This window comes from Phycodurus eques, chromosome 16 (genome assembly GCF_024500275.1).
Source record: "Phycodurus eques isolate BA_2022a chromosome 16, UOR_Pequ_1.1, whole genome shotgun sequence".
Classification (NCBI taxonomy): Eukaryota; Metazoa; Chordata; class Actinopteri; order Syngnathiformes; family Syngnathidae; genus Phycodurus; species Phycodurus eques.
Genome location: NC_084540.1, coordinates 7650400 through 7662479, shown reverse-complemented (window position 1 = coordinate 7662479; position 12080 = coordinate 7650400). Strand labels below are relative to the sequence as shown.

Genomic DNA, 12080 nt, shown 5'->3' with positions numbered 1-12080 from the left:
GATATGCAAATTGGAAGGGATCCAAGAGGGGGGAGAGGGAGGACTTGATGACTAGCCGCTCGAAGCACCTCATCGGGCACTACCGGATGGTAGTCATTGAGGCAGGAGGGAGACGACTTCTTCGTGACCGGGATGATGGTGGTGGCTTTGACGCACGTGGGTACAACACCGTGACTCAAGGAGGTGTTAAAGATGTCCGTGAAGACATCTGTGAGTTCAGCTGCACAGTCCCTCAGAACACGACCAAGTATGTTATCTGGGCTTTTTGTGTGTTGATCCTGTCAAGCAATCTTTTCACGCTGTCAGCACTCTTGTGTGCAGGGGTGGTGTTGTGTGCCTCAAAGCGAGCAAAGAAGTCATTTATATCATTTAGCAGGGAGGTGCAGCTGTCGCAGGTCTGTGGTGAGGGTTTATAGTCCGTAATGGTCTGAATACCACTCCACAGACTCCTGGTGTCACTGAAGCAATGGGCGATCTTCCTGGAGTACTTCATCGTGGCCTCCCTGATTCCACAGGACAAATTGGCCCTGGCTGTCCTCAGGCCCGCCTCATCCACAGATGTTTTTTTATTTGTTTTTCCCTCCGCAACTGACTGGATTGCACCATCAGAGCATCCTTACCAGCCAGCCTCACGCAGGTGTTCATCTCCTCTGGCCCGGCCAAGGAAGACACACATGCCCGCTTGGACTTGGACCAACAGTGAACCTTGCCGCTGGGGAGGCAGCGGATCTTGCCCGTGGTGGTGGCGGACCTCGCCACCAAGTTCGCTGCCGAGGCTTGTCACTGAGCCCGGCTTTGGCCCAACGATCTAAACTTGGCGAGCATAGCGTGTGTCAAGCCTGCTCCTTGTCCACCAAGTGTGGCTCAGTGGGAAAACGTAAAGATTGGTGTTTGGAAGCCTCATGCCCCTCAGCCCCGGCCGACAAAGACGCACACGGCCACTTGGCCAGGGCGTTAGCATATCTCGCTGCGAGCCCATGAGGCAAGGTCTGCCATCATCACGCTCGATCAGTGATTAGAAGTTTTGCTTTTCAATGTATTTTAATCCTCTTATTTGGAGCCTTGCATAATACTGCATAATTGTAGCGCTGTGAATGAAAAAGTAAACGCCTACAGAGGTCTGTAAATCAATCAATGTTCATCAGTACAGCCCGCCCCCTCAAAGAGTTCCTGGTAACAGAAAATAATAAAAAGAAGGTAGAAATAATCCTGTCACACTGTGGTGAGGTTTGTCCTGTCTGGGGTCTTTTGTCTGGTCAGTTCCTGCTTTATTTTGAAAGACTAACTTTTCTCTCCTTTCAGAGCACTTGCCCTTCTTCATGTGTCGGGCCTGATTGTCTCAACCTGTGCCCCATTACCCTCGTGTGCTTAAATAGTCTGTCTCCCTTGTCTGGTGCCAGAGTGTCTTTGTCCGTTTGGTCGATTCACGCGAGCCGGCCTTCAGCCCATGATCCTTGTCACAGCCATTTTTGCAATTATATCTTTGAACCTCGAAACGAGTGATTTTTTTGTTTGTAGTTTAGCGTGTGTCCCAATGATCCTAGGAGCTACGTTGTCTGGGGCTTTATGCCCCTGGCAGGGTCACCCAAGGCAAACAGGTCCTAGGTGAGGGACCAGACAAAGCACGGCTCAAAGACCCCTTATGATGACGACAAAAAATGGACTCATGTTTCCCTTGCCCGGACGCGGATCACCGGGGTCCCCCTCTGGAGCCAGGCCTGGAGGTGGGGCTCGAAGGCGAGCGCCTGGTGGTCGGGCCTGCACCCATGGGGCCCGGCCGGGAAAGGGTAACGTGGGTCCCCTTTCCCATGGGCTCACCACCTGTGGGAGGGGCCATAGGGGTCGGGTGCAGTGCGAGCTGGGCGGTGGGCGAAAGCGGGGACCTTGGAGATCCGATCCCCTGGCTACAGAAGCTGGCTCTCGGGACGTGGAATGTCAGGGAAGGAGCCCGAGCTGGTGTGTGAGGTCGAGTTCTGACTAGATATAGTCGGACTCGCCTCCACGCACAGCTTGGGCTCTGGTACCAGTCCTCTCGAGAGGGGTTGGACTCTCTTCCACTCTGGAGTTGCCCACGGTGAAAGGCGCCGAGCAGGTGTGGGTATACTTATTGCTCCTCGGCTCGGTGCCTGTGCGTTGGGGTTCACCCCAGTGGACGAGAGGGTAGCCTCCCTCTGGGTTCGGGTGGGGGGACGGGTCCTGACTGTTGTTTGTGCCTTTGCACCAAACAGCAGTTGAGATTACCCACCCTTTTTGGAGTCCTTGGAGGTGGTGCAGGAGAGCGCTCCCGCTGGGGACTCCATCGTTCTGCTGGGGGACGTCAATGCTCACGTGGGCAATGACAGTGAGACCTGGAAGGGCGTGATTGGGAGGAAAGCCCCCCCACCCTGATCAGAACCCGAGCCGTGTTCTGTTATTGGACTTCTGTGCTCATCATGGATTGTCCATAATGAACACCATGTTCAAGCATAAGGGTGTCCACACGTGCACTTGGCACCAGGACACTATAGGTCGCAGTTCGATGATCGACTTTGTGGTCGTGTCATCGGACTTGCGGCCGCATGTCTTGGACACTCGGGTGAAGAGCGGGGCAGAGCTATCAACTGATCACCACCTGGTGGTGAGTTGGCTCCGATGGTGGAGGAAGATGCCGGTGCAACGTGGCAGGCCCAAACGTATCGTGAGGGTCTGCTGGGAATGTCTGGCGGAATCACCTGGCAGAAGGGATGTGGGAGGACACCGGAATGCCCGGAGAAAACCCACGCAGGCACGGGGAGAACAGGCAAACTCCACACAGGCCACTCCTCAGAACTGTGAGGCCGACGCTCTAACCAGTCAGCCACCGTGCGGCACGGTGTGGAGTTTGCATGTTCTCCCCGTGCCTGCGTGGGTTTTCTCCGGGCACTCCGGTTTCCTCCCACATACCCAAAACATGCATTAATTGGACACTTGAAATTGCCCGTAGATGTGAATGTGAGTGCGAATGGTTGTTTGTTTGTATGTGCCCTGCAATTGGCTGGCAACCAGTTCAGGGTCTACCCCGCCTCCTGCCCGATGATAGCTGGGATAGGCTCCAGCAGGCCCGCGACCCCTGTGAGGAAAAGCGGCTCAGAAAATGGATGGATGGAATTATTAGAATTAATAGTTACTCAATATCTTGCGATAAAAAGCTGAAAACACAAACAATGGTTCTGTATAATTAGCATTAGTCAGCACAAATAATTAGCAGCCCCTCTCTCACTATTAGCATGCATGAAATTAGCTTGTAGCGTACAACTCACTAAAGAAGTGATTGTCAGCTTTTTCCTGTCAGGGGTCGCTGCCACAGTGAGTCACTCGCATGATTTGTTGGTGTGGTGTAACCCAACCATTTTTATCTGGGCTTCAATATCATGTCCCAAGGAACTTCACAAACTTGTTTTTAACTGCACCTGTGCACATTTGCACATGAAATTACGTAAGAAACGATACATGATATGATACATATATCGGCATTGCTTCACGCAAAGTTTCACTCTTACTGCATATGGATTGGAGGCGTGCTCCGCTGCGTCACACGTTTCTCTCTCAGCTACATGCACGTCACGTGAGTCACATCACTTCCGGTTCTATGGTGCTTATGTCAAAATAAAAGGTGTATGTTTGTATAAATGAACTAAAACATGCCTGATGAGCAGAACAATGAGCAGAACAATGCCTGTGAGTTGGATCGGACCACCTGATAGGCCGATTCTGGGCCGCGGGCCGTACTTTTTTGCAAATAATCTCTCATTTTGAATTTGATGCCTGCATCAAGTTCCCCAAAAACTGGGACAGGCGCAACCAGAAACTGGCAAAGTTGAGAAATGCTCAAAAACACCTGTTTCAAACATTTTACTTGTGAAAAGGTTAATTGGAAATAGGTGACTGTCAAGATACGGCACGGTGGTCGTCTGGTTAGAGCGTCAGCCTCACAGTTCTGAGGACCCGGGTTCAATCCCTGGCCCCGCCTGTGTGGAGTTTGCATGTTCTCCCCATGCCTGCGTGGGTTTTCTCCGGGCACTCCGGTTTCCTCCCACATCCCAAAAACATGCATTCATTGGAGACTCTAAATTGCCTGTAGGTGTGACTGTGAGTGCGAATGATTGTTTGTTTGTATGTGCCCCGCGATTGGCTGGCAACCAGTTCAGGGTGTACCCTGCCTCCTGCCTGTTGACAGCTGGGATAGGCTCCAGCATGCCCGCGACCCTAGTGAGGAGAAGCGGCTCAGAAAATGGATGGATGGATGACTGAGAAAACCATTGTCACTTAACACAATTTGCCGCTACGTCCAAAAATGCAAGTAAAAACTCAACCATGCAAAGTGAAAGCCATATACTGTATCAACGACACCCAGAAACACTACCGGCTTCTCTGGGCCGAAGTTCATCTGACTGACGCAAAGTGGGAAAATGTGCTGTGGTCTGACGGTCGAGTCAGACCACAGCAAACTCTTGACTCGACTTGCTTGAAATTTAGCGGCGACTCGACTTGGGACTTGCTTGAGACTTGAAGGTTATGTATGACTTGACACATGTCACTTTCTCCCACCTCTGCAAATAATCAACAGGTTCAAATATTCATGTTTTTCATTTTAAACAATATAAGAATGGACGTTCATTCATGTGAATGTTTATTTGAAGACAATTTAATTTGTGGCTGGTCGAAGAGTGCAGCGGTTGCGGGGAATGTTGGTGCTGAGCGAATCCTGGAGGGGGGATTGTGGAGACTGAATCCCCACTAAAATAGGCCTAGCGACGCCACTGATGTGAACTCTTTGGAATTAGCTGTTTTTATTTATGTATTTATTTATGTTATTAGTCATTTAATGTGAGTCGGCAACACTTCAGCATCAGCAACAAAAACATCCTGTAGTTTGTAAAGTCAGGCCTTCAAAACAAAAGCACATCAGTATAACCACAGTGTGGGTCGAAAAATTGTTAGAAATCCTACTCACCACCTGGCTTTTTTCCCCCTTTTACAAGTTCTCATTTACCAAAGCTCAGAAATAGAGCTTGACGCCCCTTGATGCCAATTGTCGACTTCATCACAAATCCGTTTCCATTTATTTTGCATTGAAAAGAGCACATGTATTCCTCCAGTGCCTGCTCATACATATTCGCGACATACCTAGAACACTTTTTCAGGCATGGTTCAAAGTTGTAACTAGTTCCGGGTGAAGGATGCTAATGCCACTCCATACACAAGGTCCAAGTGAAGGATTTGCCCTATTTGAGGTAAGTTGTTCAAAAGCTAAAAATACACCGCTGCTTATTGACTGCTTCTCCAGTTAAACTATCGGTATCGGCTAACTTTGACTGATATTTTTGCAGTTAAGGCTGCTGAAAGTAGCCATAGTGGCTCATGCTGTAGTATTTAGATGACTTTTAGCGTTTGTTTACATTTTCTGCACGTGATCATTATAAAAAAAATTACATTTGGGTATATCAATGCAATGTTTGCCATATTTTTTTTTTCTTCCAGAATTGAAACTATGAATGCATCCAAGTTTGATGGAAACTTAAAACACAGGATCCCACCAGTGGAGAGGGATGACAGTGTCCTGTCTGACAGTGATGAGGAATACATTCTAAACCCTGGTAATGGAAACAACAGGATTATAATAGCTGTAATATAATAATGAATATAATGCAAATAAAACATTTCTATGGTGCATACTTTTCAGTAGTGATTCCATTGTTGTTGTTTTTATTCATACTAGCTGATGAAAGCAGCAGCAAAGTTGAAGCTGACAGCAGCAGCAGCGCTGATGAGAGAGACATCGTCGACATGCCTTCATCGGCTGCTACTCACACAAAAAAAGTTTCATGTGAATTTGTGAGTGAAATATGTAAGAGACACTGTTGTATTGTTGCATTGCATGTTTGTAAATTAGACTGTACTGCAAAGACAGCTGTTTGTGGAAGAAAAGAAAAAAACGTACCAGCATGACCACATTACTGGCAAGCTTTTATTGCTCAGTGACTTTAAAAAAATTGTTTTATGTCTTTATGTCTCAAAACTATTCTCTGTCAATTGACTGTCTGTTGTCGTACAAGAGCGGCTCCAACTAACGGAGACAAATTGTTAGTGTTTTTGACATACTTGGCAAATAAAGATGATTCTGGTTCTGGTTGTGATTGTTGAGTTCTTCGTTTGTTGTTATGCAAACATTATTTTGTTCAAATTAATGCACCGAATCATGTACCTGAGATAGGATAATGTGATTTTTAAAATGTTTATTACTACCTTTATTTCCTGTTGTCGCAAATCAGTACCATACCTAATTTTCCATCTATTCTATGTGCTAGAATAAAATTAGCATTCTCCACTTAATTTAGCATCTGCAAGAAGGCAAAAAGTGACATTTATTTTTTTATGTATTTTTTTATTATAAATTGAGGCATCAAGGGGACTAATTTCATTCAGCGAACTCATGTGTTGCTGGAGGCAGCTCTCTGCCTTCTCCTCAAGCCAAAGCATCTGATTAGCAACAAAATGCTCAAAAGAAAGAAAGTACAACGTAAATGGAAAAAAAGCTAATAAAAACCTGAAAATTGTGGTGTGCATTTGTATTCAGCCCCCTGTACTTTGATACCCCAAAATACAATCTAGTGCAATCAATTGCCTTCAGAAATCACCTTATTAGTAAATAGAGTTTACTTATGTAAAATGTACTCTTAGTACAAATATACGTGTTTTGAGGTCTCAGTAGTTTGATAGAGAAAACTAGTGAAAAACAGCATCATGAAGACTAAGGAACTCCCCAGACAGATCAGGTATAAAATTGTGGAGAGGTTTAAAACAGGGTTATGTTATAAAAGAAAGATCCCAAGCTTTAAACATCTCAAGGAGCCCTGTTCAATCCATCCAAAAAGGGAAAAAGTATGGCATAACTGCAAACTTACCAAGACATGGCCATCCACCTAAAGTGACAGAGCGAACGAGGAGAGCACTGGTCAGAAAAGCAGCCAAGAGGCACATTGTCACTCTGGAGGAGCTGCATAAATCCACTGCCCAGGTGTGAGAATCTGTCTATAACTATAAGTCTTACACACCACAAATCTGGCCTTTATGTAAGAGTGGCAGGAGGAGGAGGAAGCAAGCCATTGTTGAAACAATGGCCTCAGAAGGCCCCTTTGTAGTTTGCCACAAACCATGAAGGGAACACCCCAAACATTTGCAAGAAGTGCTTTGGTCAGATGAGCCTGAAGTTGAATTTTTTTGGTCAAAATGCAAAGCGCTATGTGTGGTGGAAAACTGACTGATCACCGTGAAAGTTATGGCGAGGACAATGCTTAACGTCCATAAAATCCAACATATTGGCGCAATCCTTCTAATATTTTCACAGGTTGAAGTGAGCACTAGTGCAGATGTCAGAATCAGAATCATCTTTATTTGCCAAGTATGTCCAAAAAACATACAAGGTACACTTTTGAGACATAAAGACATTGAGAAAAACAGTCACTGAGCAATAAAGGGTTGCTAGTTATCTGGTAATGCCGGTACAATTATTATTATTATTTTTTTTTTTGACAATTGTGCAAAAAGATGCAGTTCTCTAGCAATGACAGCAGCTTGAATGACTAATATAGCAATAGTCTGGTGCAATGACCATTGTGCAAAGGGCGTCGAGACTTCAAGGAGTGTATGCAGTTTAAAGTTACGAGTAGCGCGATAATCTGGGACAATGTTGATTGTGCAAATGTTGCAGATACTACTCAGTCAGTGTGCAAGTTGGGCAGATGCTACTCTGGCATGAGTGGCCAGTATTGGTCAACAACAGATATGCAAATAGTGCAGCGTGGCGAGACTACTACAGTGAGTGCACAAGTATGTATAATTGGCCTGACAGAAATGTGACAACAAACTCAAGACAAAAAAAATTGGCGGCATGTTGCAATGGAATCGTAGGTTAGCTGTTTAAGAAGTTGATTGCAAGAGGGAAGAAGCTGTTGGAATGTCTGCTAGTTCGAGTTTGCATTGATCGGTAGTCCCAAGTCGAGTCGCCGCTAAATTTCAAGCAAGTCGAGTCAAGAGTTTGCTGTGGTCTGACTCGACCGTCAGACCACAGCACATTTTCCCACTTTGCGTCAGTCAGATGAACTTAGGCCCAGAGAAGCCGGTAGTGTTTCTGGGTGTCGTTGATACAGTATATGGCTTTCACTTTGCATGGTTGAGTTTTTACTTGCATTTGTGGACGTAGCGGCAAATTGTGTTAACTGACAATGGTTTTCTCAGTCATCCATCCATCCATTTTCTGAGCCGCTTCTCCTCACTAGGGTCGCGGGCGTGCTGGAGCCTATCCCAGCTGTCAACAGGCAGGAGGCAGGGTACACCCTGAACTGGTTGCCAGCCAATCGCGGGGCACATACAAACAAACAATCATTCGCACTCACAGTCACACCTACAGGCAATTTAGAGTCTCCAATGAATGCATGTTTTTGGGATGTGGGAGGAAACCGGAGTGCCCGGAGAAAACCCACGCAGGCACGGGGAGAACATGCAAACTCCACACAGGCGGGGCCAGGGATTGAACCCGGGTCCTCAGAACTGTGAGCCTGACGCTCTAACCAGACGACCACCGTGCCGTATCTTGATCTTGACAGTCACCTATTTCCAATTAACCTTTTCACAAGTACAATGTTTGAAACAGGTGTTTTTGAGCATTTCTCAACTTTGCCAGTTTCTGGTTGCGCCTGTCCCAGTTTTTGGGGAACTTGATGCAGGCATCAAATTCAAAATGAGAGATTCTTTGCAAAAAAAACAATAATGTTCATCAGTTTGAACACTAAATATGATTTACAAATCATTGTATCCTGTTTTTAGTAACGTTTTCCACAACATCCCAACTTCATTGGAATAAGTGTAAAAGAACCCAAAAAAGGAACTCTGAAGACAGAAGATGCATTTGTGTTAGTTTTCATGGAAAAGGCGTATTACGCAATAAGAAAAGATAAAAAAATATCATGAGCATCTTCAAAAAACATGTTGCAAATCATGAAACTTCATTTCAGACATCTAACGGTAAAGACATTTTGGCATTAAAAGATACAAAAATATAACTTTAGATTTGTTTGTTTGTTTGTTTGTTTTCTTAGAAACAGTTATGAGCTTTTGATGGCCAATACTTCAAATACTCATATCAGTAAATTTAGTTGATTTTCAAAAGGAAATTCTGTGGTACATGTCTTTACTGTTATTGATCAAATTATATGAAACTGACACATACAGCGGCGGCACGGTGATCGTCTGGTTAGAGCGTCTGCCTCACAGTTCTGAGGACCGGGGTTCAATCCCCGGCCGCGCCTGTGTGGAGTTTGCATGTTCTCTCCATACCTGCGTGGGTTTTCTCCAGGCACTCCGGTTTAAAAAAATTCAGCGAGGGAATTTAGATGGAGAGGCCCCCAGTGCGCACTACCGAAGAACAAATTTTTTTTTGTTCCTCCTACCTTGCAACGAAGCAATGAGCGGTGCCCGTGATTTGAGGTCTCATAATTTTTGCTTTATACACTGTATACATAATACAATTGCCTACCCAATATGGCAGCCTTACACAAGCCATCTCTACCTGTCTGGTTATTATTGCTTCCTGTTCCATTCTCTTGCTTCTCCCCCAATAACACCACCACATCTTCCTCCTCCTCCTCGTTCTCCAAAACCAACACCAGCTCCTCACTGCCACCATGGGGTCACCCATTCCCACAATAACCCTTCTCCTGGTGACCTTCAACCCTGATCCTGCTGCTAATAATTATAATCAACATCATCATCATCATAACACGTGTTATGTTCTTAAAATACAAAAGCAATCCACGCAAGAAAATGCCATAAATCACACACACACACACACACGCACGCACGCACGCACGCCCACCCGCGCACGCACGCACACACGCACGCACACACACACACACACATCCACGCAAGAAAATGCCATAAATCACACACACACACACACACACGCACGCACGCACGCCCACCCGCGCACGCACGCACACACGCACGCACACACACACGCACGCACACACACACACACACACACACACACACACACGCACACACACACACACGCACACCCTGTTGGAGGGTTTACGCTTTCTTAGAGTAATCCCGCTCATTTGTTCACATAATCAAATCAAATAATATGCAAGTCTCCCTCAATTGCTTAGAGTTTAAATCACCAAGTCAGGTCACAGAGATGATCATTATCTGATGGTGAGCGACAACAAGAATCAATGATGCTTTCAATACATAAGGACTAAAGTATTTAACAATTTTGTATACCAAACCATTTGCATAACAAATGCATAGTCTGCTCGGGCTAATATTTTGCCTTTTTCCCACTGTGCCTCCCTGTAGTCGTGCTGCTGGATCCTTCCTCCACTGAAAAGATTTGTCAGCTTTGCACGTAGGTTCACGTCTGGTGTGGGGGTATGAGGATATGGGTAAATAAATAAAAACTTGATCGGGTCCAGTCTTATTTATACAGGAGCAACATTTCAATTTAAATAAATTAATGTCTTAATTTATCTGAAATGTATTTGATATCCCAAGGCTGCTTATTTGAACACTGAAATTTGTTAAAGGCCTGCCTTTAATAATTTGGCAATGTTAATATTATGACTCTTATACACTAAATGTATATTGAAAGAGCAGACAATAAAGAGGACGATTGATTATTTACTGTACATCAGAAAATGTCAGAAAATATGGCTCTTACCTCTCTTGAGCCTGTCATCCCTCTTTTTGTCATCGTTAACCAAGGGTCCTGGCGGCCTAAGGCACGTCTCACTAAAAACCTTGTAGCGCTGCCCAATGGTCAGGAATATCACGATAACTAAGACAAACAACATACTGCTCAATATGGAAAACAGCCACCACCACATTGTAGTGGAGAGCTATGCACACTACAGCCTACTGAAATCACAAATAATGAAATGATGGAATGTTGAGGATGAAGAGGGACCAGTGATGAGGCGGAGTTTAAATATAGTATGAAGTAAAACATTTCAGAAAGCAAATGACATAGCCAAGAATAAGGCATTCATTCATAAGGAATGTAATGGGTGAAGCATACGGAAAGAGAGATGCCATTTAAGAATAAGAGAGGATATTAAATAAAGTAACCCCTGACATTTTTAAAATTATAGTATGACAAAGAAAAGGAAAGACATCATATTATATGCACCATGGACACGAGACTCCCAGAAAACAGAAACCAAGTTGTTAATCCCTTCATCAGTGTGAAGTCACACAAATAAGTAAAACCATTACTAATTTAGTGGTCATTATTGAAGTCCCTTAGGGCATTTTCTTACTGAAAATCAAACTGTGACTTCAAACTTAATTCTAGCGAACAAAGACACTTTATAAACTGTAATACACTCCTGGTCATTTGGTGCTGAGTTAGTCCGCATGATTTTTTTTTTCATTCCAAATGCCACGAGGCTCCAAATTGCAAATACAAGTTGGTACAATATCTTAGGAGTTACACATTTAATCACAACTGTTTACAAGAAATGCAACAAGTTAGTACCATACTAGGGTAAAATATTCCTGTTGCCATGAAGGAATACTATGAGAAATTAAATGTTAAGAAAGGCATTTAGGTCTCATAAGTAAGTCTATTGTTGCACAACACTAGAAAGAAGTGCGTTGAACAGTGTGTGCTATTATTTTTGCTATTATTTTATTATTATTTTTTAGCAAAACGGTGAGACATAGCTGTGTAACAGAAGCTACCTTGGTCATGTGCTTTAACTGCTCAAATACTGAAAATACTCTGTACTGCAAAAATTAAAGCAAACAATTAACAAGTTGCAAGATGCAAGTTTCGTGTTATGAATTGCAAACATTTGCTGAGAAAGAACTTGAGATTTAAGTGTATTGTTAAGATTCATCACTGAAATCCTGACATGCCATGGAGAAGCTCTTGGGCAGCCGTGGCCCAATGGTTAAGATCATCCCCTACTGCCATGGGGGACCTAGGTTCAAAACCTCGACTGGACCGTCCGCCAACATCCCCCGGCCTCACGGCTGTGGTGTCCTTCAGTCAGACACTA

The 12080-nt window shown here is 44.6% G+C and overlaps 1 protein-coding gene across 3 annotated transcripts in view; it reads right to left on the bottom strand.

The window, feature by feature from the left end:
• The window catches only part of LOC133414920 (all-trans-retinol 13,14-reductase-like), a 61165-nt gene extending 50251 nt beyond the window's left edge, over positions 1-10914 (bottom strand). For 2 of the 3 annotated variants that reach the window (XM_061700636.1, XM_061700637.1), the window contains exon 1: positions 10739-10914. In XM_061700636.1, coding sequence (XP_061556620.1) covers positions 10739-10904 — 166 coding nt within the window. In that variant the 5' untranslated portion in view covers positions 10905-10914. Of the gene's footprint in view, positions 1-6923; positions 7024-10738 lie in introns of those variants that run through there. The other variant, XM_061700638.1, reaches the window with a different exon arrangement.
• Between the last annotated feature and the right edge of the window lie 1166 nt (positions 10915-12080).